At 46.0% G+C, this 25,440-nt stretch overlaps 2 protein-coding genes across 3 annotated transcripts; one reads left to right on the forward strand and one right to left on the reverse strand.

The window, feature by feature from the left end:
• The first annotated feature begins 5,914 nt into the window (after positions 1-5,914).
• LOC101771324 (serine/threonine-protein kinase Nek2) lies at positions 5,915-11,102 on the forward strand. 2 transcript variants are annotated; one of them, XM_004963056.3, is made up of 15 exons: positions 5,915-6,257; positions 7,005-7,145; positions 7,230-7,296; positions 7,542-7,607; positions 7,711-7,757; positions 7,846-7,891; positions 7,986-8,066; positions 8,169-8,211; positions 8,304-8,353; positions 8,432-8,513; positions 8,600-8,649; positions 8,962-9,035; positions 9,136-9,187; positions 9,283-9,738; positions 10,096-11,102. In XM_004963056.3, the coding sequence occupies exons 2-15, from the start codon at positions 7,060-7,062 to the stop codon at positions 10,678-10,680; spliced, it is 1,785 nt and encodes a 594-aa protein (XP_004963113.1). In that variant the 5' UTR covers positions 5,915-6,257; positions 7,005-7,059; the 3' UTR covers positions 10,681-11,102. The 2 variants fall into 2 exon arrangements, with proteins under 2 accessions (XP_004963113.1, XP_022681168.1); XM_022825433.1 differs by having other exon boundaries at positions 7,010-7,145.
• A 614-nt stretch (positions 11,103-11,716) lies between these two features.
• LOC101767035 (protein ROOT HAIR DEFECTIVE 3 homolog 1) lies at positions 11,717-25,200 on the reverse strand. Its single transcript, XM_004964125.4, has 22 exons — positions 24,987-25,200; positions 23,848-23,914; positions 23,567-23,669; positions 22,853-22,923; positions 22,673-22,736; positions 22,508-22,573; positions 22,331-22,378; positions 22,182-22,244; positions 22,045-22,101; positions 21,775-21,933; positions 21,295-21,363; positions 21,126-21,217; positions 20,651-20,729; positions 14,987-15,152; positions 14,518-14,642; positions 14,119-14,381; positions 13,927-14,023; positions 13,676-13,834; positions 13,484-13,588; positions 13,260-13,354; positions 13,085-13,181; positions 11,717-12,354 (listed from the first exon to the last, which is right to left on the reverse strand). The coding sequence occupies exons 1-22, from the start codon at positions 25,180-25,182 to the stop codon at positions 12,007-12,009; spliced, it is 2,589 nt and encodes an 862-aa protein (XP_004964182.4). The 5' UTR covers positions 25,183-25,200; the 3' UTR covers positions 11,717-12,006.
• Between the last annotated feature and the right edge of the window lie 240 nt (positions 25,201-25,440).

A 25,440-nucleotide genomic window follows, 5' to 3' on the forward strand; every position in this document is an offset into this window, starting at 1 on the left:
TCCTTTAGAAATGAATGGTTAATGGTTGCTTTATATCAGAGAGAGAGAGAGAGAGAGAGAGAGAGAGAGAGAGATGGTTGCTGGTGAATGGTAATGGATGCCCTAGAGAGGCGGCAAGCGATGCATCGCCATCAGGCGGCGGAGGACAAAGTGATAGAAAGCTGGAGGAACAGCTACATACCTAGGTGGATTGGGTCAAGAATAGTAGTGTGTCCGTGATACAGGCAGGGGGATCACGATCTCTTCTTTCGTATTCTACAGCGCTACAGCTCCGATCATTCGTTGGTGCACAGTGAGGCAGCGACCCTCAAACCATGACCACTCTACAATAGGCCCGTGATGTCTCCCTAGGATCTAGATTCTAGAAGGGAGAGATCGTAGGCATAGGGCCTGGCAGGCGTCGCGTCTCCATCGGTTCAGCTGCTCGTCATCACCATACGGCGCAGTGGCGCCGGTGCACGGTGCTGCCTAGTGTCGCCGTCGTCCCGGCGAGTCCGGCGCCGGCAGCGCGGGGGAGCACGTGAGCGGCCGGCGACGGATGGGAACGTCCTCGGCAGATTGCCAGTAGGAGAGTGGTTGATGGTCTGGTGCCATTAATGGCGCGTCGGGGTTGTGCGATCGATCGGCGGCAGGATGCGGCTGCTCCGGCCAGGGGGAACGGGAAGCTTTCGCCGCAGTAATGGCGGAGACGGTTCACTTGTGCCATTGGCATTGCGTCCGCAGGCTCCTATTCCTTCTTCTCCTTGTAGGCGAGCATAACAGCTAGGATCGAAGCCGGCCGCCACGTGGCGTCAAACATTTGACAGATGATCGTCACCAAGTCGCCATCAGGTAGAGAGGGAATTATATTTACGAAGGCCACGTCATGCACGAGAGATAGTCTGGCGCTGGCAGCAGTGAAACTGTAAAAGCATTGCAGACATGACGTGCAAGAGAAGAGACCCAGCTGCAAATCGACATCGTTCGCACTGTATGCTCCCTGCCGCGCTCGCCGTCCGCACGACCATCAGGCGGGGCGGCCGGCCCACGCGCAGCACGGCGGCGGCGGCGCCGCCGCCGCCGCCGTGCACGCACACACACATGCAACGGTCGCCGACGGCGTACGCCGCTCGCTCGATCACCGCCTCCGATCCGTCACGTTCTTCCTCGCGCGAGGGCGCGCTCTTAGTTGTTCGTCCACCGTCTCCTTTTGCTTCCCACGCTAGCTAAGCTAGCTGTTCGTTCTCCTTGCATTGCATGATGCACGCGCGCGTTGCGCGGATCGAGTTGCCTTCGTTCGCCGGCGTAGCGGCTTCGCAAAGCACACGTTAACCGGCCGGCGTGCGCCGCCCACCGGCCGCCGAGGACGGGCCAGCCGGCAAGCATGATGCATGCACGCACGAGACCCGGGTTAGCGTATGGCCGCATGCGTCTGGCCTCTTTTCCGTTCCACGGGACGGCCGCCCGACGGCAGTGCAAACAAAAAGGTCACACGGAAAATTAGATATCACTCCCTCCGCCCAAACTAACACTACCTTGACGTTTCCACAAGATTTATCCAAGTTTTTCGTAAAAAAAATGATGATGATATAGTGTGTCGCGTACGTACTTGGTTTCCCTGTCAAGTATCACCCTATGAACTTTGTGAAATTCACGCGTCAGAGGCATCCGTGCGTGACCCGTGTAGCCTAAGAATACTCGCTCTGTCCCAAAATAAATACAACTCTAACTATGCATCTAGACAAACATCTGTTCAAATATATAATCAGAAACGCATTATTTTCTGAACGAGTATGTTTCTTTTGTTTTTTTGCTATATATTTCATTTCGCTAGCACAACAATTTTTTTGACCGACAGTTACTCATTTTTTTTTATTTTTCTATCAATAGAGAACCTTCTTATCAAATGTTTATCCAAATAAAAGAAAATGAACTTATATTAATAAAGAGGATGGGCACGATCCAACGTGTCAAAGCCCATTCCCATTGGGCTCCAAGCTCACTCGACCGACGCCTAAACTGAGTCGAATTCCAATGTGTCCCAAACAGATGATCCTTGTTTACCATTTCATATATCACACACATATAACAAAGATGCTCGGTACAATTAACTTGTTAAGTTGCTTCCTCAAGGAAAAAAAATCTAGAAGTTGCTCATGCTTGATCACCGTGTTCTCCTTCTCAGAAACAGTGATTACCGGCCATCTTTGGCGGGACCCAAACAAAAGCGCCACCGCCCGGGACAATTCGTGGTACGGTAAATCCCTGCCGGTCGCGAGTAATTATCCGGTTTGTCGAACAAAGCCAGGGCAAAAGGCAAGTGCAGAAAAAGAGACGCGATGATGCAGCCACCCAAGCCAGTCAAAGGCTTGAGAAGAGAAGCTACGGGATCAGCTGCTGGAGGAGGGTGACGGACGGACCTTCCCTTTACTTTTTTTTACTCGGGTTCCGTGAACATGCATGCGCGGTCAAAGCGGACGGTAAAAAAAAAATAAAGCCGGGAAGGTAAATAAAGGCATCTTTGCGAGTGCGTCCCTGTGTTGTCGAGGTTTCGCGTGGACGGGCCTGCCTGTTCCTGGTGTGACAGCACGGCATATCATTATCCGGCACGCAGATCACTGGACCATTTCTCTATCCTCGTCCCCGGCCGAATCTGTGGATTACTGCTCTGTTTTTTTCATAGAATTTTTTTTCATTCATCTTCCGTATTTTTTTAGGAGTGTCATCTTCTATAGTGTACTTGTACGAGCAACTTATCTTAACATGCATTTTAGTATCGAATTTACAAAACGACTTCACACTCGTTTTGCTCAAAATAGGTGAAGTCGAAGCTAAATAAGTCATTCCAAACGGAGATAGATTTCATCGTAAGAAACATAACTAACTAACTAAATGGGCTACGCTGAGCCACCATCGTATCTCAAAGCACTATTTAGTTAGGCATAGAGATTGATGTTTATCGGTAAGAAAGACACTGTGAATTTTTACAGGCAAGCCATGACGAAATACACACGTATTTATTACAAGGGTGCAGATGCAAGATGCAGGAACAATTAAACCTACGAGCACACTGAGCCAGCCCAGAGCATCACGCAGTAGATCTGAGCATGATGAGCCACCAGTCGATCGAGTTGACATCTCATTTTCTATACATTGTTAACGCTCGCAGTCTGTTGTAAACGAAGCTAGGGTTGGATCCAACTAAAAAAAAATGAGAAGTAACAGTGAGCTAGAGAAAGAGAGAGCAGTATACACGGTGGTACGGGCCGGGTCGCTTTCTCATGCTGCATCGATGTATCTTTTGGTATCATGAGGATGCATCCAGTTTTGTTTTTATTTAATAATGGGTGTTTGCGCATTGGATTCCGCTGCTGCGACTCCATCCATGTGAGACCACAACCACACCCAGGGCGGTCCCTGTCGGATTTCATTTCGTATCATGCACGTACGCACCATGCATTTACCCAATTGTCGTCGATATTATGTAACTCATTTTTTTATTTTACTTTTAACGATTTGGTTTTTTTTTTCTGACCGTGTTAAGCGACCTTTAATTTTAAGGTTATTTTAAGGATGCCATGTATCTAAGTACACGGGGTGTTTCGTTCCATGGACTAAAGTTTAGTCCTGTCACATGAAATATTTAGATACTAATTAGGAGTATTAAATATAGGTTAATTATAAAATCAATTAATAATTAGGCTTAATAGATTCATCTCACGAATTAGTCTTCATTTATACAATTGGTTTTGTAATTAACCTATATCTAATACTCCTTATTAGTATCTAAACATTCGATGCGACAGGAACAACTTTAGTCAAACACCCTAAACCTCGCAAAAGCCTATGCATACACTCAGATTCGGTCCAATGACACGTTCACTAGGCAAATTTTGAGTGTGACTATAATTTATTAATATTTGAGATTGATATATAGTTTATCTATACACAATGGTCGATAACCGTGAGATGCTCGGGTAAAAAACACATAGACATAGAAAATTCAGCTGAGAGAAGGTAATTAATTCGGTCATTTCCCATTCTAGTGATTTTTTATTCTTATTATTCTTATTTTATTTCCATGAAACATTAAAAAAAATGGGCTATATATTATAGTAGCTCTCCTGCATGCTAACAATATTACATATTTCTTTTTTTTCTAAACATTCGAATATATCAGCCGGCAGGGATAACAATAAGCTAATGCTTGGCTAACTTTATGCAATACAATTCGGTGCGGTGCGAAAGCGTTTTTTTGGAACCTGCGCTTTCGTATGAAGAAGATGACGCATCAAGCGCTGGAGGTTAGCAAGTTCCTGGTTAAACACCGGGTCATTTTCCAGGATGATCTCTTTCCAGGGGCAATTTTTCAAGGGTGACAGCGACTTAACCACTGCACCCTCCCTGCTGTAAGCTGCGATTACAGCTCCGCTTGCCGCGAAAACAACCACAAGTATTCTGCGGCAAGAAACATGCGTGAATGCGATCGAGCTGCTGCTTTACCCAGCTGCACCATCAGGTTGCGTGCCAAAAAGGAAGAAAAGCTAGCTAAGGGATACCGTGCATCTGCTTGGTTTGCATTTGCCAATTGCCACTGATATCTGATCCTCTTGCTCTCTCTCTCTATGTATATTTTAGTGAAAAGTCATATCACAAATCTTTTGAGAAAAAAAAAAAGGTCATGTCACAAGGTGCCAAAGAAAGGCTACACCCAGTGAGTGGCCTCTTGTGTGCATGTATGTGTTTTTGTTTCAGATGCCTGCATACTGTGTAGAGACTACTTATATAATATAGTGCAAGTTTGTGATTTGGTGTATGTCATGTGATGCAATACCTCAACTTGTGCTTTTTGGTGATTGCACGCATGAGCCCTGCCCTACACTATGCTATGCACCACCCCTCTAGCTAGTATAAAAAATAAAGGTTAGGATTTTGGCTTATCATGCATTTAAATAATGTGTGTGTGTCAATTTTATATGTAACAAACTTTAGTTTCAAAAAAAATATGTAACAAACTCAGAGCTAGTGGAACTAGCTGACCGGGGTGCTGCCTTTTGGTCTGTTCAAACTACAGTGATACATAGTGTCAGCATTACTGTCATTAGCAGGGAACCTTTGGCTAAAGCTCCGTGTTTAAGGTAGGTTTTTCTTTTTAGTTTTTACAAAAAAGAGCCGGTGTATAGTCCCTTTTGTTACAAATACAAGTTTATTAAGATATTGACACGTCTGATATGTCGCCTTGGCAAAGAATGCCTGTGAAAATATACTTAGTTTGAAGAAAGGATGCAAAATGTATTGAAACTTTTTTTTTGATGAACTTGGTAATAAGAGTGTTTGTGTTGGCCAGCTATATAGTACCTTTAGATAATTTAAGGTTAAAACTATACTCAAATTATAGGTTGTTTTGGTTTTCTTAAATTCATAGAGTTTGCTATGCAATTAGATATACCCTATGTCTAGATGCATAATAATATCTATATATACATATAGAAAAATCAAAACGACCTATAATTTGAAACGGAGGGAGTAGATGCCTAACCAACAATGATCCTAACTGGATTTATGTTTACTCTCATACTAGGTGGTAGGAAAAATCCTGCAAGGTTGTTATGAATCTATGTATATATTCCAAACAAATAGTGATAGGTCGGCTAACTTTTCACTTTTCCATCTCTCTAGCTAGCATCTAAGAATAGGGCTGAAGTTCATACTCATATGATTAGCAATACAATCATGCTCTTTGTAGATACCACATTATCTCGTTAGTATATTCACACACTAATGACCATCTTTTTGTTCTCATATCAAGCAGATGCAAATCCAAAAGAAAAAGGAAAAGGACCAATTTGACCACACCATGTGGGGCCCACACAACCCCCCCTCTTCCCTCCTCTCTCTCCCCTCACTCATCAGTCTTCTTCAGTCAGAGCCATCACGGCATTGCCCCTCCCCCTCCTCTCTCTCTCTAGCCTTGCTCTCTTTCTCTCTCCTCGGGAGGTTTCCTCCTCCTCCTCCTCCTCCTCCTCCACCTTCACCCCCATTGCCTTTGGGCTATATAGGGCGGGCTTGGATTGGAAAGGGAGCTCCCAGCAAGCTTGAACCCGCCAAAACCTCATCTTTTTCTACTCTTCCCCACGCGCTTCCCGCCGCCACCGACGTCGCCGTCTAGGATCAAATGCGGCGAGATCTGCGCGCGTGACGCCGTCGGCCGCCGGAGCCTGCTCCCTCTGAGTTTCGGACCAGGGAGCGCTTGGTGCTGGATCTCTCCGGTGGTTCAGGTGAGTTCTTGCTTGTGGACTGGAGCTCGCGGTTCTGGTTTCAGAGCTTGGCTAGGATTTTCATTTTTCTTTTCAATTTTCTTGCTCCTCGATCAGTTCGAATACTGGGATAGCTGCCTCTGTTCCGTGCAATGTTACCCAAGTGGTTCCAGTGTGTTGTTGGAGTTGGTGATTGTACTCCTGGACCCCCCAAAAAAGATTGGATTTTTGGTTGCTTGGATTCGGGGATCACATTTCAGTATTTCTGAACATTTTTGATGCGTTATTGGAGTTGGCATTTCGGATTCAGTCAATCAATTGTTAGAATCTTTCGGCTGAAGTTGGTAGGAGCCGGGGCTGATTTTCTCCCCTCCTCTTCAATCACGATGCGCTCCTGAGGCCGACATTTCGGCTCACAGCCCATTCTTTTCTACCCCTTTTGTTTTCAGATACAGTTTTTGGGGTTGTCGGCAAGTTTTGTCACCGAGCGCTTTCGCGTCCGTAATTTCAGGCCAGTTGTCCTTTCTTGAGTTCTCTTTCATGTGGCTTCACGTTTTCGAGCCCACTCTTTTTCCATTTTATTTTCCCTCAGAATAGTTTGAACTGAAATTGTACTGGAACCAATGTTTAATTGAATGTGTTGCTTACGTCCTTCAGAGTATATCTTGAGCTAGGCATGTGCGGACATTGGACTTATAGGGAGTACTTGAATGCACTTGTTAATTCACCTTCACTATTTCTCAGAAAAAAATATTTATTCTTCTTCAGGACAGTGGAAGAACAAGGATAAGCTTGCTGTTTGTGAGCTGCAGACTCCAAAAGGATGGACCAATATGAGGTATTGGAGCAAATTGGAAAAGGAGCATTTGGCTCTGCACTTTTGGTGAGGCACAAGGTGGAGAAGAAGAAGTGAGCCTGACTTGCTCTGTTTTTCATCTATGGGCTAAGCTGTTTTTGTTCAGTATTTTTTACTGTGCTAAGTCTATCTTGCAGGTATGTGCTCAAGAAGATACGACTTGCGCGACAAACGGACCGCACTCGCAGGTCTGCCCATCAGGAGGTTAGTCCATGCTACCTTTTGAGCATTTGGTACATAAGGAAGGTTTCAAGGAATGTGATGCCCTTTTTTTTCACAACACTTGACTTTTGATGTCATTCTCCTTGGTACCGAACAATTAATTTTGCCATCAGTTTGTCACTGGATCAATTACTGTGTTCATGCCTTCATCATGATGATGTCATTTTATTTTGGCAAGCCATGCCATGGACTGATCTGATATGAGTTGCGTGGAAATCATCTTGCAGATGCAGCTTATTGCAACAGTCAGGAATCCATTTATCGTGGAGTACAAAGATTCATGGGTGGAAAAGGTAGGCAGAAGGGCAAACTAAAGTTATTAAATGGTACCATATTGCATGGTTTGGTGAAAACATTTTCTTGTTTTGCATCTCATTCATTTTTTCTTCATTTCAGGGTTGCTACGTTTGCATTGTTATAGGTTACTGTGAGGGAGGAGATATGTACGTATTTCCTGGAGGTTAAATGTCTTTTCAAATAGTTTGTTCACAGACCTTTATTTCCTAGCTAACACAATCTTTATTGGTCCAGGGCTGATGCTATCAAAAGAGCCAATGGTAACCACTTTTCTGAGGAGGTGCAGCTCCTGACCTTGCTTCCATTTTTAATATTTTTTTGGTTGGTCGGCTGCAACCAGAAAATTGACCCTCAACTGTTTGCTCATTTTCCAGAAACTCTGCAAGTGGCTTGTGCAGCTTCTCATGGCTCTTGATTATTTGCATGCAAATCACATTCTTCATCGTGATGTGAAGGTCAGTAGCAGAGCTTGATTCGAATAATTAATGATACTTGTTTAATGTTTTTCTAAGGCGTGTAATTAACTACACTGACTGAAACTTCTCAATTTGTTTCAGTGCTCCAATATATTTATTGCCAGAGATCAAAGTATACGCCTTGGTAAGTGACTTAATCTCAAGAAATGTACAATACTTTATGTATGAGTTCAGCAATCCTGGTGATGACCCCCTTTTAAATCTGTACAAATGCAGGTGATTTTGGGCTTGCAAAAATACTGACTTCAGATGACCTTGCATCTTCTGTAAGTTTACTTGAAATTTTTTGAGTTTTCTTGCATGCATTTGATGGTGTTGCTTATTACTGTGTTTCTCCAACAAAGGTGGTCGGAACTCCAAGTTATATGTGCCCGGAACTTCTTGCTGATATACCATATGGTACCAAATCCGATATTTGGTCCCTAGGTGTGTATCACTTCAGTGTCACAAATCATGTTTCTGCACCTGGATAGCACGGTTGCGATTTAATACACAAATTGCTTTTTTTGCAGGATGTTGCATATATGAAATGAGTGCTCTCAGGCCTGCATTTAAAGCTTTTGTAAGTCCTTGGCTTACTTTTTTTTTTCTGGGAGATATCTATTTAATTGGATTATATGTTGGTGCAATTTTATGGTTAAGCTAAAAGCTTCATTCATACTTTATTACTGAATACTCCATATGCTTATAGGTTAGGTGATTATCTACCTGGTTTCGGATGTGTATGCCATTTAAATTAGTAAATTAGGAATTCTCATGGACATATTGCTAGACACCCGCTGCATTGCATATATGCTGAAACCTTGTCAATTTAAATATTTGTAAATACATATAATTGGATTACTATTGCTGTCCTGATAATCATTCTTGGCAGGACATGCAAGCTCTGATTAACAAAATCACAAAGTCGATAGTATCACCATTGCCCACGAGATATTCTGGTGCCTTGTAAGTTTGCTATTGGATTATATTTATTCTCTTTTATTTACATCTTGTCCATTGTCTTACCCGAAGGGAGCATGTTTCTGAAATATTTTACTTCATGCAGTAGGGGGCTTATCAAGAGCATGCTAAGGAAAAGTCCAGAGCACAGACCAAGTGTAATTCCTCAACACCTTTTTTACTGATGTGATATCTATGCTGATGTAAATTTTTTTACCCTAATAGAAAAAATTCGTGTAACTGGCATATACAGGCTGCAGAACTGCTAAAGCATCCGCATCTTCAGCCTTATGTGCTTCAAGTCCAGTTGAAGTCTAGTCCTTCTCGCAACATGTCTCCAATCTATCAGTCTCTGACAGACAAAGTTAAGAAGATGACATTTCCTAGCGATGTAACTGATTCTGTGCGAAGAAGGGTGGCAAGAAGAAACTCGTTGGGAAATGAGAGGACTGTAACATTCTGCAAACCATCTCCTGAGCGGAACTCTATTAGCTCTACTCGGAGCATCAAAGAATATACAACTACTCAGAGTGTCAAAGAGTTCTCCATCGACAGCAGTCAAGTTGATGATGAGGTTACCAGTAAAGCTGTTATAACAAAGACATCAGGCATTCTAAGGACTCCCAAGAGTACTCCTTCCAAGTCATTGACAACTAGAAATTGGCTGGATCCTCCAAAAACATCTTATAGCAGAACAAACCACAGCGAGGTATTTGCACAATGAGCTTGTTCTATGTTCTTTGTGCCTTTTGTTAGTACTGACAAACATGTGCTCTCTGTTTGTTTTAAATCTGCCTTGATTCTTGATTACAAGATGCACATGTTCATACTGCTTCGATCTGAATCTTAATGACCTTATCTTTTAGTTGAACTTTGGTGGTCCTCACAGTTAGATATGTATCAGAAGTTCATCAATCATCATGATGCATTTGTTTTACCTGGTATCAATTAAGTTTGGCTTCATCATGAGTTTGCATTTCAAGACCATGTTACCTGTTTCATTCTTATATATGTTGAAACGAACGTATATATGATACTCATTGAACTTGTATCTCCCCCTGTACAGCTGTCCTCAAGAACACCTCTAAACAAAAGCGCCCGTACAGCTCGAAGAGCATCCCTCCCGCTGCCAACATATGGAACGCCAAGCAACCGCACCATCAGCATCCTGGACCGGCTAGACTCCCCAGACGTGTCCGTCAATGCACCTCGAATCGACAGAATCGCGGAATTCCCTCTGGCTTCATCCGAGGACCCCTTGGCCCCGATCAACAACAAGCTCTCTCCAGCTCCCGGCTACGGCTCGTGCTCCACGCCTCCCTCCATCAACCGATCGATCACCAAGGACAAGTACACGGTCCAGGTGCTGCACACCGGCGATGGGGACAACGGGAGCGACTCCTCAGGGCGCAATGCTACCGCCGCGTCGAGCAGAGGGTCCAACGACTCGAGGCTGCAGCGGTTCGACACCTCGTCGTACCAGCAGCGCGCGGAGGCCCTGGAGGGGCTGCTGGAGTTCAGCGCCCAGCTGCTGCAGCAGGAGCGGTATGAGGAGCTGGGCATCCTGCTGAAGCCGTTCGGCCCCGAGAAGGCGTCTCCCAGGGAGACCGCCATCTGGCTCACCAAGAGCTTCAAGGAGACGGCATCATAGCCGCCTCCTTGTTGCGGTATGGACATAGTCACCAGTTTTGTAATGCGCAATGTAGTAGCTCAGGTAGTTTAAGCTATGTTAGGACCCAAGTTTAGCTTCTGAAAGGCAACACCAGCTCAGTGTTGGCATAACTTAAACTCTCCATCCTCTAGCCAATTCCCAGCTTGCATGTAGGTAAGTTCAACAACCAGTAGTAGCTGTAGAACCCCAAGCTGAACCCCCAGGATCTGGCAAAGATCCTGAACCTTGTTGTAACCAAATCATCATGTGTAACTCTCAATCATCATGTAGTACTAAATTGGAGTGCTGGAGATCCAGTTGGCAGTAGGTTGGTTGGGTCTCCATCACCCCCATCTTGTGAACAAAGGCTGAAGAATCCTATGCTGCAGGGATCCCCTGATCCCAGCTTTCCTCTGACTAAACTACCACACCTCTGAATTGCAAGAGATGTCTATGCCACTCTGAATTCCTGACCGATGTGCATTGTACACACCACATTTTCACATGCCATGTACCTAGCCTTGTGTATGATGTATTTTTTGGCGTGCAGTGCAGATGGACTTTTTTTTTTGTCAAAAAAAAGAGAAGCCATTGTGCGTATGATCTCTCGCAGTCGGCCACAGCTATGGGCACTACCATACCAGACGGCAGCGGCCATGTGAGGAGGCTGCGGCAGACACACACGTTGGGCTTGTGCACGACGCCGAATCTCTCCATGTGCCCTGCCGCGCCCCGTCTCCCGTACGCGAGACATCGTGGCTTATCCCCCGTGCCAGACGGGAGAAAACAACAGTGTCTCGGGAGGCTGGGAGCACGGGGCATGTCTTGGCTCCTTGCAGGCGTCGCAGAGGCAACGCCATGTACACAACAGTGCCCTCCCTGTCTTCTATGCATTGCAATATTGCATCGAGCATTTCAAAGTGTCGATCCTAGTGACAATTGTTGTTTTCTCGAGGGCTAGAAGTAAAAATAAATTACTGACAACTATGCAGTAAATGATTGAGTACAACGTTTGCGTCTGGAAGAATCAATAGTGTGGATCAAAAGGTCCTTTTTACCACGTACATTGAAAACATCCTAGGTTTTTTTTCCATTTTTGAATAGGCCATCTATATTTGCTTCTATACATGCTCAAGAATGTGTCAGGTAGCAATTGTCCATCTACAGATCATCCCTCCTTGCAAAACAATGGCAACTTCGCAAGGGAAAGCAGCTACATTATTTCTCTCCTCTCTCTGATGCTTACTGAAGAGTGATGTTTACTCTGATCAGGACTACAATATGCATAGAAATGGGGGACAACAAAAATGCCCATACCATCTAGTATCATACTATGGAGTCAGCGATGTTGGGCTCGTTCTCGTGCCCTGCCACCACCGTCCTTGGCTTCTGGTCCTCGGCGACGTGCCTAGGAGACGATACGGCGGAGGACGACGATGAGGATGGTGACGGCGAGGCTACCTTGCGCGGGCTCAGCGGCGGCATGTGCATCCTTCTCAGCTCGCTCATGGGGCTCCTTGGGCTCAGGAGCAGCGGCGGCGGCTGCATCTGCGGCTGTGGGGGTTCTATGGGCGGAGGGTGATGGTGCTCCGGTTGCTGCTCCGCTGCCACTTTGTTCACCAGGTTCTGTATCGTCGGCAGGAGCTTCGCCGACACAGAGATGATCCCAGGAACCTAAACATAAATAGCAGCAGTTTAACTTGTCATGAGCTTAATTCAGGATGGACAGAGGACTGATGTAACATTCTTGTTTCAATAAGAAAAGCTAAAAGTTTTTGCCACGGTATCACTGTATCAGTGTGTTAATAATCCACACAAAAGGGTATAATAAGGATGTATAGTTTTTCTTAGAACAGGTTGTGCATAATATTGATGTTGGAGCAAGTCCATGAAAGCTAGTGTCACACTTCTGCTCGTGCCATTTAAGCAGACTATCATCCTTTCAGCTAGGTTCCTCCCTATCCTCTGCTCCACAGCATGTACTGCTTGCTTAAAGACAATCTGGGATTGCATTTTTTTTATCACATGTTGAAATTTGGCTAGAGTCTACTCTTCCCAACGTATTTGATTTGCTACAATCAAAAGAAGACCAGACTTTTCAACAGGTTATAAATCTTCCATTTATTCGGTTAGAAAAAGAGCATCCGTCAAGGCATGAGAGAGTGACGGAATGCAAAAGATTAACTTCAGTAGCATCTTTGTTCTTCCGAAGTAGTTTAACAGGGAGATAGGGTTTCGGATCTATGGACATGTATTGGCACCTGCCGTTGTGATGCAAGAGATATATAATAGTACCAAGAAGTCCTTGAGCTCTAGTGCAAGTTATTTTCAGAATTTAACTACTGCGATGACAATAAACTCCAATTGTTAAGCTCAACATTATATCCAAGTTTTAAGATCATACCACCCCATTTTGGAATTCTCTGCTGACATCTAGCTGCACCGCCAATGCTTTGAATATCAAGTAGCCCACAAATAGCAAGAACAGATAAATGGGATTCCTACAGAGAATAAGAATAGCAGTGTCACGTGATCGTTCAGAATGAAAAGAAGCACAGAGCATAGTGCTACCAAAGTACCTCAGAAGCACCATGATCTCATTGAAACCAAGAATAGCGATGGCAACAATTGCCCAAGGAGGAGGCAGTTTACTATTACCGCGCCTGTGAGCTTGCTGTAGTGAAAGACAAAAGGTAAAGTCAAACATCAAAAAGAGAAGTGGAGAATGTTTCTGCCCGCAAGGATAAAAAATCACATGATAACTGGTATCAGAAATCAAAGCTCTATTATATGAAACGCGCACCTGTGTGGATACTGCTTGTGTAATGGTAAACTCAGTTTCTGCTTTAAACTGCTTCCACAGTGACTTGCACTGAGAAGGAGTAATCATCGTCTGCTTTGGAGGAATCTTTTCCAGAGTTCCATAAAGTGGTGTCACATACATAGATACACTTTCATTGTTTGCTGATGGAAGAACAGACAAACGCAAAATTACCTCTTTCCAAGTAGTAGAAGCAAGTGGATCGGCAGAAGCAGCACTTGCAATCTTTGATACAACAGAGCCTTCCAGAAGTGTTGAAGTGAGGATGCTTTCGATCCCATCTGGCTCGTCATCCCAGCGAATGCCCACCATTACAGACAGAAGTTTGAGAGCCTGCAACATAAGCGTAAGTACATTTTGCAAATAGAAAATAAATACAGGAGCTGACGATTTATTTTGATATTAGACGTATATGGTTTTGGTACCGCAGATCGAGCCTCCTTTGCTATTGCCCGGACATCTTCCTTTCCTGACCAGACCCTTGGAATTGAATCCTTGTCATGGCTAAACACTGTTGTGAACCTGGCAATAACAGGAAACAGTGTCAGGGATTTTCCCCCTCAGTCAGAAAGATTATAAAGTGACTGATGTGAAGGACAATAGAGAATTTTGCCAACCTCTCCTTCATATGGATCAATACTTTGCTAGCTTCATCTTTAGCTTTACTTTCCACAACACTCCGGGCATAATCCCTTAATTTTGATACCATTTCTTCTGCTGGCGCGTATTCCATTTCGAACCCACAAAGGGTCTTCAGAAACTCTGGTAGGATGGACTCCGTCTCACGTCTGTAAACGTTTCTTATTGATGCCCAGGTTGTTTGGTCTGCTGCATCAAAAAGAGACTCCACAGGTTCAGCAAGAGCTTTTCTTAGTTTCTCCTGCAAGTACAAAATAACTGTAGCTATTACCATATGGTAACCAAATAATATCAGATATGCAAATGAATCCAGAAGAAAATTATGCATGATAAGCTAGTAAATTAAACGCTAGCTCTTTCATCTTGCCATACTTAACCTTAGCATGGGTTGTCAATTCTGATAGCTTGCTTTCACGAATTGAAAGTGCATGGTCTTCAATATCACGGCGGACTTTCTCTAGTATTTTAGAGCAGTCCCAGTTTGCCTGCTTGATTACAGCATCTAGAATACAAGTGCTTGTCAGATTGATGCATCAATTTCATATAAGGAGGGTTGCAGTACCAATTTAAAGGATTGGTACACCAAAAAAAGAGGTGAAAAATGTACTCACAAATTGCATAAGTAAATGAATCAAAACAAAGAGATGCTACCCAATTGAATACACAAAATGTGTCATTCTTTGGAGGACATCAGGCTACTTTGATTCAATTTCAATGGCCAGTACATCCTTCAATTGTCATATAGACACAATACTTTTGGAATAAATTACCACTTTGAGTATTTTTTAGAAAGGGTACATTTTACCATCAGTTGAGCAGAAATTACCACGAGTATATGAAGTTTACCTGCACAGCCTTGTTCAAATTCTTTGATGGAGCATTCAGTATTGTCTCGAACAGATGCCGCAAAACCTTTTCCGTTCTCCAAAGATGAAATAAGACCAGCTTTAAATTTTTCTAGAGCCTTCATGCGCAGATGAGTCAACATTTTCTGGAATGCAGGTTGGACAAGCTGCAACGAATTTTGGATAAAATTAGAGGGAGAAAATGAAACTGTAAGAAATAAATAGAAACAAACTATTGGTACTTATGCATAAGAAAGATTTTAAGCATGCACTCATTAATAGATGTACTTTTTGAAAGCAAGTATGGCTGGGAAATTAGTAGATTGATTATGGAGGGGCATAGCACCCGTACATATATAGGTAAGGGAGTCCTAGGGTTTGGTTTATAGAATCACCAATCAAGGAGGCCCTTGCCTAATCTACCTAAGACCCAGGGGGTGCGCGCGGCAACAGGCCGGTGCAACACCACCCACGGGCCAACAGGGCCAGCCGGGCATATAGCCCTAATACACATTCTAACACACCCCCACAGTCTAATCGTCGTTGTCACGAACGTTTAAACTGGACCCAAATTCTGTGAAGACAGTAGAAGGCAGCCCCTTGGTGAAGATGTCGGTGTACTGCGAAGATGTAGGCACATGGAGGACACAAACTTCACCAACAGCAACACGCTCTCGGACAAAGTGAAGATCAATCTCAATGTGCTTGGTGCGTTGATGCTGAATCGGGTTGGAGGACATGTAGACAACGCTGATGTTGTCACAGTGCACCAGAGAGGCACGACGAAGGGGGACGCGCAGCTCGCGGAGGAGCTGCCGCAACCAGGTGGCCTCGGCGACGGCGTTGGCGACAGCTCAGTACTCGGCCTCCACACTGGATCTGGAGACAGTGGGCTGATGCTTCGACGACCAGGTGATCAGGTTGTCACCAAGGAACACAACATATCCCGAAGTGGACTTGCGCGTATCCGGGCAACCAACACAATCGGCGTCAGAATAAGCCACAAGAGAATCCATGGAGGATGGGCGAAGCAGCAGAACGAGATGAAGAGTGCCACGGATGTACCGGAGGATGCGCTTCAGAGCGGCCAGATGTGGCTCCCGAGGATCATGCATATGAAGGCACACTTGCTGGATTGCATAGGCAATGTTAGGCCTAGTGAAGGTCAGGTACTGGAGGGCGTCGGCAATGCTACGAATCCGTGGAATTCTGAACTTGAGGTCTTGAAGCTGCCGCCACCTTGGGATTGGTGTCGATTGGGGTGTTGCACGGTTTGCACTCATCCATGCCTGCATGTGCCAAAATGTCGACCATGTACTGTCGCTGTGAAAGAAGAAGTCCACTGCCTGAAACACGCTGAACGTGCATACCCAATAAGTAGTGAAGTTCCCCGAGATCCTTCATGGAGAATTCTTGCTGCAGCGCCTGAATGATGCGACGCAGGAAGGCCGAAGAAGAAGCAGTGAGCACAATGTTGTCAACATACAACAGGAGGTAAGCTGTGTCCGCCCCATGGGACAAACAGGGACGTGTCGGCCTTGGACTCCACGAAGCCAAGAGACAGAACGTCAGCAAACCGTACCATGCGCGAGGAGCCTACTTTAGCCCATACAGAGACTTGTTGAGGCGGCAGACGAAGTCTAGATAAGCAGTGTCCTCAAAACCAGCTGGCTGAGTGCAGTAAACTATCTCAGAAAGATGTAGAAAAGCATTCTTAATGTCGAGCTGATGGATCGGCCAGCACTGGGAGAGCGCAAGGGACAACACTGTGCAGATGGTCGCGGGCTTGATGACAGGACTGAACGTCTCGTCAAAGTCCACGCTGGGACGCTAGGTGAAGCCACGGAGGACCCAGCGGGCCTTGTACTGCTCGAGGGTGCCATCGGACTTGTACTTGTGCTTGAAAATCCACTTCCCGGAGACGATGTTGGCTCTGGAAGGACGAGGAACCAGATCCCAGGTGTGATTCTGCAAGAGGGCAGCATGTTCTTCCTCCATAGCCGCCCGCCAATTTGGATTGGCAAGGGCGCTATGGAAGGTCGTGGGGACCGGGGACAGCGGCGTGGTGTGGAACAGGGCCGGCTGACAAAAACTAAGCTTGGCACGCGTGGTCATGCAGTGCTGGTTGACCACCGGCGCCACTAGGACCGCCCCCTTGGGGAGACGGGGTTGGGTGACGGGCAGCGCCAGGACGGGCATGGGCGCGGGTGCTGCAGCGGGTGCCCCCGGCGCCGGAGCTGGGAGCTGCTCGTAGACATGGCGGAAGGTTCGGTCATGGACCGGAAGGGAGCTAAATCTAGGGGGAACTGCGGGCGCACAACGGGGGGCGCTGAGGGCCGCACATGGCTGTGCGGAGTGAGCGCTAGGGGCCGCATGTGGTGATGCGGAGGAGGCACCAGGGGGCTGCATGAGGCAATGCGGAGGTGCCGCCGGGTGCCGCCTATGGCGATGCGATGAGGACGTCGGGGGCCGCATGTGGCGATATGGTGGGAGCGCTGTGGGCCGCATGTGGCGATATGGTGGGAGCGCCGGGGGCCGCACGTGGCTGTGCAGTTGACGGAGACGCCGGTGCTGGAGCGGGCTGCAGGGAGGCGCCGGAGGGAAAGAGGACTGTGGCGGGCCTATGGGGGCCGGCACAACATCAGTGGGGTCCTCTAGGAACTCATATGCAGCCGGTGTGGGTGAGGAGGGGAGCTCAACGAAGGGAAAAGCGAACTTGTCGAAAGTAACGTGCCCGAGATATGATAATCTGATTCGAAGATAAATCAAGACAACGATACCCTTTGTGATGAGCTGAATACCCAAGGAACACGCACATGGCAGAACGTGGAGCAAGTTTGTGACTGACTGTGGCGGACAGGTTTCGGTAACACTTGCACCCAAAAACGCGAAGATGCTCATAGGATGGCTCGGTCCCAAAGAGAGCCGTGTGAGGTGAAGACATGCTCAACGTTTTGGTGGGCAGTACGTGGCCGCGACGAGAGCTTCTACCCAGTAAGAGGAAGACTACCTTGAAAAAGGAGAGAGTGCACAATGTTGTTCATGGTGCGACTGATGAGCTCGACACTACCGTTTTGTGGAGAGGTGTAAGGGCACGACATGCGAAGCTGAACGCCGCGAGTGAGGAAGAAGGTGCGAGCGCTAGAGTTATCAAACTTGTGCCCATTGTCACACTGGACAGCCTGTGACAGCCTTAACAAGTGCACCAAACTGCGTGGACACATATGAAAAGAAATTAGCAAGAGTATCAAACGTGTCAGACTTGAGTCGTAGAGGAAAGGTCCACAATTAATGAGAGCAATCATCAAGAATGACCAAATAATATTTGTATCCAGAGACACTAATGATAGGAGATGTCCAAAGATCACAATGAATAAGATTAAACTGACCCGAGGCTCTGGAGGCCGATGCTCGAAATGGGAGTCGAGTATGGCGCCCAAGCTGACACGCATGACAAAGAGACAAGCTAATGTCTTTATTACATGAAGGTAAAGCTAATTTGGTCAAGACTTCTTGACCGGGGTGTCCAAGACAACGATGCCAAAGGATGAAGGAGGAGCTAGCAGTGAGAGTGGCGGCAGTGGGCAGGCGCAGGGGGCACAACAGCTCGAAGCTATTGCACCTGATGATCAGATCCTTCACAGAACAACTAGTGGGGTCAAATTCAATAGACCAATTGTTATAATTGGCGCACAGAGATCAGATTCTTAATAAGTTTAGGCGAAACAAGAACATTATTAAGAAACAAGGAAGCTGGAAGGTGTGCCGACAACAATAGCTGATGGTGGAGGCGAGGGACTGCTGATCCCAAGACAGCATGCCGACGATGGGGTTGTAGAAGCCTGGAGGCGCGGAGGGCCACTCGCCGGTGGCGAGGTAGGGCGCTGGTGTGAAGGAGGCCTGCGCCTGAGCCGCCTCCTGGGTGGCCTGCAGCTACACCAACTGCGTCTGCTGGGCCTGCTGGTACTGAGCCAGGAGAGCAAGCGGGGGAGCCTGACCGGCTTGCTGGTGAGGCCCGGGCCACATCTGGATGGCGCCCATCCATGAGTTGTGGAAGGACGGCCACTGTGCGGTCCCGGGCCCAAGCATGGCGCCGCCGGTCACACCGGAGGCTGGGGGCGGCTAAGAGTCGCCGCTGTTGCCGCCATCGTCGTTCTTGGAGCCCTTGCCGCCGCATTTGCCATTATTGCGGTGGTTCTTGGGAGGAGTGCTCCCGGAGTTGGTGCCGGAGCCACCCTCGGAGCGGGAGGGCTGCTGAGCGGCCGGGGGGCATGTCGAGGACGACCCGGAGCTGCCAGAGCTGGCGGCGAGGAGGGCGATGGAGACATTCGTGACTTGGTTCCCCACGGTGAGTTCCTCGAGGAGAAGGTCGTTGCGGGCCTCGAGGAACATGGGGAACGGGCGCCCTCACCGGAGATGAATGCCAATGTGCACGAACTTAGCATTGAGGCCGCGGATGAGGTTGAGGACGAGCGTGCGGTCGGTGACGTGCTCGCGTAGGCCGGCGACAGCATCTGCCATGGCCTTGAGACGCTAGCAGTAGTCATTGACGGAGAGGTCACCTTGTACAAAGGTGCGGAACTGGGCATCGAGGAGGAGAGCACGCGTCTCGCGGTTCCCGAGGAATTGCGACTTGACTGCAAGCCAGATGGCACGTGCAGAAGCGCCATGGTCCATCACCGTGTCGATGAGATCGTTAGAGATCGTGGCGTAGATCCACGATCGGACCACGCAATCCATCCGAGCCTAGTCAGGATAGATCGTGTCGGGGTTGTCGCAGATGACGTGGTCCTGCAGAGAGAACTTGCCGACGGTGAGGGGAAACTGCTCGTGCCAACGGGTGTAGTTGTTGGAGGCGATGTCGAGGACGATCGGGATCAGGCTCCTAATGTTCTGAACTGCAACCGCCTGGGCGTGCAAGTTTAGAACCGTAGCGGCCTCATGCATCAGCATGGCGTCGGCGAAGTCGGGAGCGCGATCGGAGGCGTGGGTCGTCGGCGTCAGCGTTGTCCTCCGGAGCGGCGGCCTTGCGGTCCAAGACGGCGCGTGCCAGGGCGGCGCGCATGCGTGTCTTCGCAGCGTCGCGCTCATGAGCCGTGTCGGCGGCCTCCTTCTCAGCAGTGACGGTGCGAGCGAGCATGGCCTCGCGCTTCTCCTTGCGCTTGGTTTCCTCGACGGCGGCGTGCTTGCTGGCTTCGACGGCGCTGAGAGAGGGGGGTGGGGTCCCAACCATGGTGCACAGCCTAGGGGGCGCGCTAGGGTAGGGTAGCGGACGGGTGAATTAGGGTGATAACCCGGACTCGTGATACCATGAAAGCAAGTATGGCTGGGAAATTAGTAGATTGATTATGGAGGGGCATAGCACCCGTACATATATAGGCAAGAGAGTCCTAGGGTTTGGTTTATAGAATCACCAATCAAGGAGGCCCTTGCCTAATCTACCTAGAACCCAGGGGGGTGCACACAGCAACAGGCCAGCGCAACACCACCCACGGCCGAACAGGGCCAGCTGGGCATATGGCCCTAATACACATTCTAACACTTTTGAAAGGACCAAAGCAGCTACAAAGCGCAAGGACATATAATATTTTTAGTTTTTAAGAAAAGTGGAAGATACACCAAGCTTGAGTGAGAAAAGAAGATTGAACGTACAGGAAGGCCTTACATTCATTATTCTGGACTCCAAATGTTGTCGTTTTCCTTTCCTAACAGCTTCATCAAAATAGACAGCTTCTTTGTCATACCTACAAATTATGACTCGCACCTCTCAGTTTTATTGATGAACAGAAGTTTGCTGTCATAGCTAAATATTGGATTCTCCAGGGCGACACAAAAAAAAAGCAAGGTAAACAACTTCTAGATTCAATGCCAGTACTTTGATTAAGCAAATAAACATGTCAGTATTTCTAGATGAGGATTCAAGCATTATTAGTGTAATATCAATCGCACGCTTTCTCTTTTTGTTAAATACATTTGAGAAGGAAAATTGGGAGTTTGGAAAATTGAATTAAGTGCATGTGTACAAGTCTATTGGCAGATGTATAGAAACATAAAAGGCATATATGTGATAGCAGTGGGAATCATGTTGAACAAACCACCAGGTTCAGGTTGTCAATGACTCCAATTACTCAAGGGCTTACTCTTGCAAGTGAACATCCACGATATAGCCAAGCTTTTTCCCAAAACCAGGTACTGGACCAGATTGGACAGCACTCTCCAAATCTAGCCATTCCTAAAAAGATAAAAACACAATTGTAGAACCCAAAACATGTACAGAAGTTGCACGATCTTTAAGTGGCAAGATCTTACTGTGTCCGACATTATGCAGCCAAACTTCTCATTTGCAATTTCATCACACCGAACTGTAGCAACCATTACCTTGCATGGTAAATAAAATGGAAATAAATCATCAATAAACAGGTTTTGGGTATTTTTTAAATACATTATAATATTGCATAGGCAGAAACATTCAGCTCTTTATTCTCAGCTAAATATTTTAGCTGGTCAGAATTGAGAAATCATGTGAGTTATTAATTTTGTGTTGCACCCATGCCAATTAGTAATACTAACACTTTTTTCCCTGAAGGAATAAAAAGAACTATGAGAAGAATTGCATCAATAAATTTTGGCATTATGTAGGTGGAGATATACTGCCAGAGCTGTTCCCTCTGTTTGCCAGAAAATTCTTTGACATTTATGCAAAAAAAAAATTAGAGGACCCTTCAGTGAATTCGTATAATAATCTCTAATCTAGTATGGTTCATAGTGCACAGCAGGAAAGAAAAGAACCTTGTGAGCAGGAAGATCAAGATCCTTGTTCTCTCGGATAACTTTCCAAATCTGTTGTGAACTAAACAAAAAACCTGAAGCAGGAACTACTCCTCTTCTATCACCTGCAAGACCTCCTGGTGCAATTGAGTTTGAAAATCTCTGCCTAAGTTGTTGAACCTGGTCAAGGTAAACGTAAGGTTCTTGAAAATAATTCCTTAGAAACATTCTGCTGTACTTTCCAAACATAAAGTTCTTTACAGGACAAGTTTCAAGCGATCTTCAAAGTACCTGTTCTCTAAACTGTTCCTCTTTTTCTTCGAAACTTGACAATGCAGTAACTTGCACCTTCATATTGACAAAATGATGTTCTAGTAAAATCGTCTTTTTTCCTTTTCAAGATTGTACAAAAAACATATATAGCTTACATTGAAAAATTCACTGATAGGGGTGTCTTTGTGTGCCTCTGGCTTGGCAACCGAGTTCCATATCTGATCAAATCTGTGACAATATTAGAACTAGAGGAAGCCAATAGACTAGTAAACGAAGATGAAAGGAAAAGAAAGGATGCCAGCACCTTTTGAATATCCTCCCTTAGAACTGGCTCAAGATGTTCAAGTGGAGTCTACATGAAAACAATGACGTGTCTGAGATACGCTGAAGTGAATGGAACAAAGTTTGTACTTCTGAATAGATTTCAGAGTCTTTTGGATAAATTCATTCAAGAATGTAAGATAATAAAGGAGAGGCAAACCCTGGTTTTATCACGTATAACAAATAGTAGTGTTGTCTTCCGAGGACTGAACAAACGCATCATGACCTACAAATTCAGATGTCCAAATGTTATAAATACATCAGGTGATCAGGACTGTGTGTATAAGGCTAGCCCTGAAAGAACAAAGAGGTTAAACCTTGGTACCTGAAATACTGTCTTTAGAAGTGGTTTATTGGCAGCTTGCTCACGGCCAATATCATGGCACCACCTATAGACATAGAAATAGTGATAGCATATAGTAGTAGTAAGTATGAGAACTAAAGCTTCAACAAAATAAGTTCATAAGAGGGAAGTCAAACACAAATATCATATAGTGTTACTCACATATTAATGAGAACTATATCGGAAATTGCAAGAGCAAATAACGAACTTTGCTTCTCAAATGCAGTGTCATCCTAAATGAGACAAAAAAAAAAAAAGAGGTCAGAAAACAAAGTTTAGAAACTAACCTCCTAAAAGGAAACATGCATAAAAGCCTTATCACACGCCATTCTCAAGTAACTTGATCTCATCGTTCATGTAAGGGCACCTTTTAAAACATAGTACTAATAAAGAAAGTTAAGTTCGCTGGGAGATTAAGGGCATCATTCTCTTTAGATTTCTTACTTCAGTATGAAAAATTCAAGTGGCAATACCATGTCATGATACCATCACGACAGGAGGAAAGAAAGTACTAATGCTGACTGAGCCTGAATCTTGTAATATAAAATATTTCCAAAGTTTCCCTCAAATACAAAAAAAAATGCAATTAGGAACATCTGATGATTATCATGTACATTAGGAAAAAAAAGACAAAGTGGAACATCTTCTGTTAAATAACAAAGTGCAGAACATTTCTTAAACTTGCCTTATTTGATCTAAATTCCAAGATTTCAAGGCTGGGCACTAAAAGATAAGAGAACGAAAAAACATGTTCAACGCTAACTGCTATGCAAAACCAACTTAACTACCAGCAGCATTCTACCATTGCACACTACTACTTGAAAGTTTTGCTAAATGATACTGAGCATGGTAATTGGCCTGTGTACAGAATCTTACCTCTCCTCTCTCTCTTCCATCAGTACCTTCCAGATCCAATACAACAGTACAAGGCTCAACACCAACACAGCGTGCTATCCAGATGCCTTTTGTAGTTTGGCTCCTAATAACGAAAATAGATCAGTAATAATTTTTCTATCAACATAAACAAAAAATAGTAGATACAGTTTAGAGATGTGTTTTCATGATAAGGAAAGGGGGTAATAATGGGTATACAAAATGCCTACCAAAGGACAAGAACTACTTAAGAAATTATTTAGTCATGAATAAATGGTTTATACCTTCCCCTGAATGCATCCATCTCCCTAAAATTGGTTCCAAATAGTTGGTTCAACAAGGTACTCTTTCCTGCTCAAAATAAAGAGGATACTATGAAAAAAAATCCTTACTACTAAACTTATATACATTACTTCCTCAAAAAGCACTAAATGCATATAGGATCCTTTTTGTGTAAAGGTATGGCTCTCATCCTTGGCCAAAGAACTGTATTGAAAACAACATTTACAGTTGGATATCAGAAAAGACAAAGGTATTCATGCTGTCTAAGTTGAAACACAACATCTCTTAGTGTGGACTCAGCACTCAGGTACCCAGCACTCAGGTACTTGGGGAAAACATTGCCCAATGTTTTCTTGAGATAAATAACATACTAATGGCAGCGAATTCACAGCTTCATCCAGCAACAGCAGCATGCACAGGCACTGTGGTTTGAAGTTGAAGCATGTATGATGTATCCACTTAGTTTTGCAAGTCATCCCGCAGGCAGCAAAGTAACAATGGACTATTCTAAGTCACCCACATCGATGACCGGGAATAAGAAGACTACTACAAGTTTCACTGCCACTATAGCTTACTGAAGTAGCAATACTGCACACTATGTTTTACTATAGGACGTGGTGTTACTAGTAAAATTACCAGAGCAAAGCTATCAGCCAATAAGATGTCATCCACAAATGCGTGCAGGTTTAAGCTCAAGGAAGCCCCCATTTAAATTAGATAGGTTTTCGAATGGAAGAAACCTTAGCTAGTTCACATACGTCCTCAAGATGCATTAACTCATTCTCCATTACCGAATTAATTAATCTAGGTATAGCACGAGGGAGCAATTAAGGCACTGTTCTTAATTGCTAGTTTAGAGTTTCGATCACAGATCAACTCAGACGCCCGTTGTTTTGGATCCAATAACTGAACACCCATGATTCACGCGACACCATCGCACGCAAGTGATGCCTAACCGCCCAAGCCCACTCGCCCCCGCATGATCACCAACATTTCGTCGAACAGATTGCCTGCGCGCGCGCATGGGCCCTCCCGCCGATCGAGCTCGCGATCGGCGGACCAACCAACCAACCGAACCGAACCGATCGATAATCGATCGTCGAGAGCGCGGGCGGAAACGGAGGAGCCGATGCGTACGTACCGCTGCTCTGCGGCCCCATGATGGAGACGACGGCGTAGGAGAGCCCGCATCCGGCGACGCCGGCGGCCGCCATGAACCGCTCGGCCCCCTCGCCCGCGAACTCGCCCTCGCCGTCGATCAGCTGCACCGCCACCCCGCCGTCCGCCGCGTCGCTCTCCTCCGCCATCGTCTCCGATCCCGTCGTGGGGGGTCGCATAGGGCTCGTGTGGGAAATGGAAACGGAATGGATGGGGATGGGGATGGGCCGCGACGCTCGATCGCGCCCGCGCTTCACTTGTCCGGCCGCTCGGCTTTCGCGGAGCACCCCGAGCGTGCGCGCGCGGGGGAAGGCGCCTTGGTGGGTTTACGCATATGCCCCCGGGCCCCTAACCTAGGCCGCGTCTTTGAATCACTTTTTCCGCTTTTGCCCCTCGATAAGAGCCTCCTATTGGGAAATAAATCTGGTGGAGACGGT

The sequence above is a fragment of the Setaria italica genome, chromosome III (assembly GCF_000263155.2).
Source record: "Setaria italica strain Yugu1 chromosome III, Setaria_italica_v2.0, whole genome shotgun sequence".
NCBI lineage: Eukaryota > Viridiplantae > Streptophyta > Magnoliopsida > Poales > Poaceae > Setaria > Setaria italica.

What these genes read in the sequence shown, in the direction of transcription:
- LOC101771324 (XM_004963056.3), top strand. Translation starts at nt 7,060, where the DNA reads ATGGACCAATATGAGGTATTGGAGCAAATTGGAAAAGGAGCATTTGGC. An exon ending in GCAGGTCTGCCCATCAGGAG is followed by an intron (nt 7,297 to 7,541) that starts GTTAGTCCATGC and finishes ATCATCTTGCAG; the next exon opens with ATGCAGCTTATTGCAACAGT. An exon ending in AAGATTCATGGGTGGAAAAG is followed by an intron (nt 7,608 to 7,710) that starts GTAGGCAGAAGG and finishes TCTTCATTTCAG; the next exon opens with GGTTGCTACGTTTGCATTGT.
- LOC101767035 (XM_004964125.4), bottom strand. Translation starts at nt 25,182, where the DNA reads ATGCGACCCCCCACGACGGGATCGGAGACGATGGCGGAGGAGAGCGAC. An exon ending in GATATAGTTCTCATTAATAT is followed by an intron (nt 22,737 to 22,852) that starts GTGAGTAACACT and finishes CTATGTCTATAG; the next exon opens with GTGGTGCCATGATATTGGCC. An exon ending in CAAAGGAGGCTCGATCTGCG is followed by an intron (nt 13,835 to 13,926) that starts GTACCAAAACCA and finishes CTTATGTTGCAG; the next exon opens with GCTCTCAAACTTCTGTCTGT.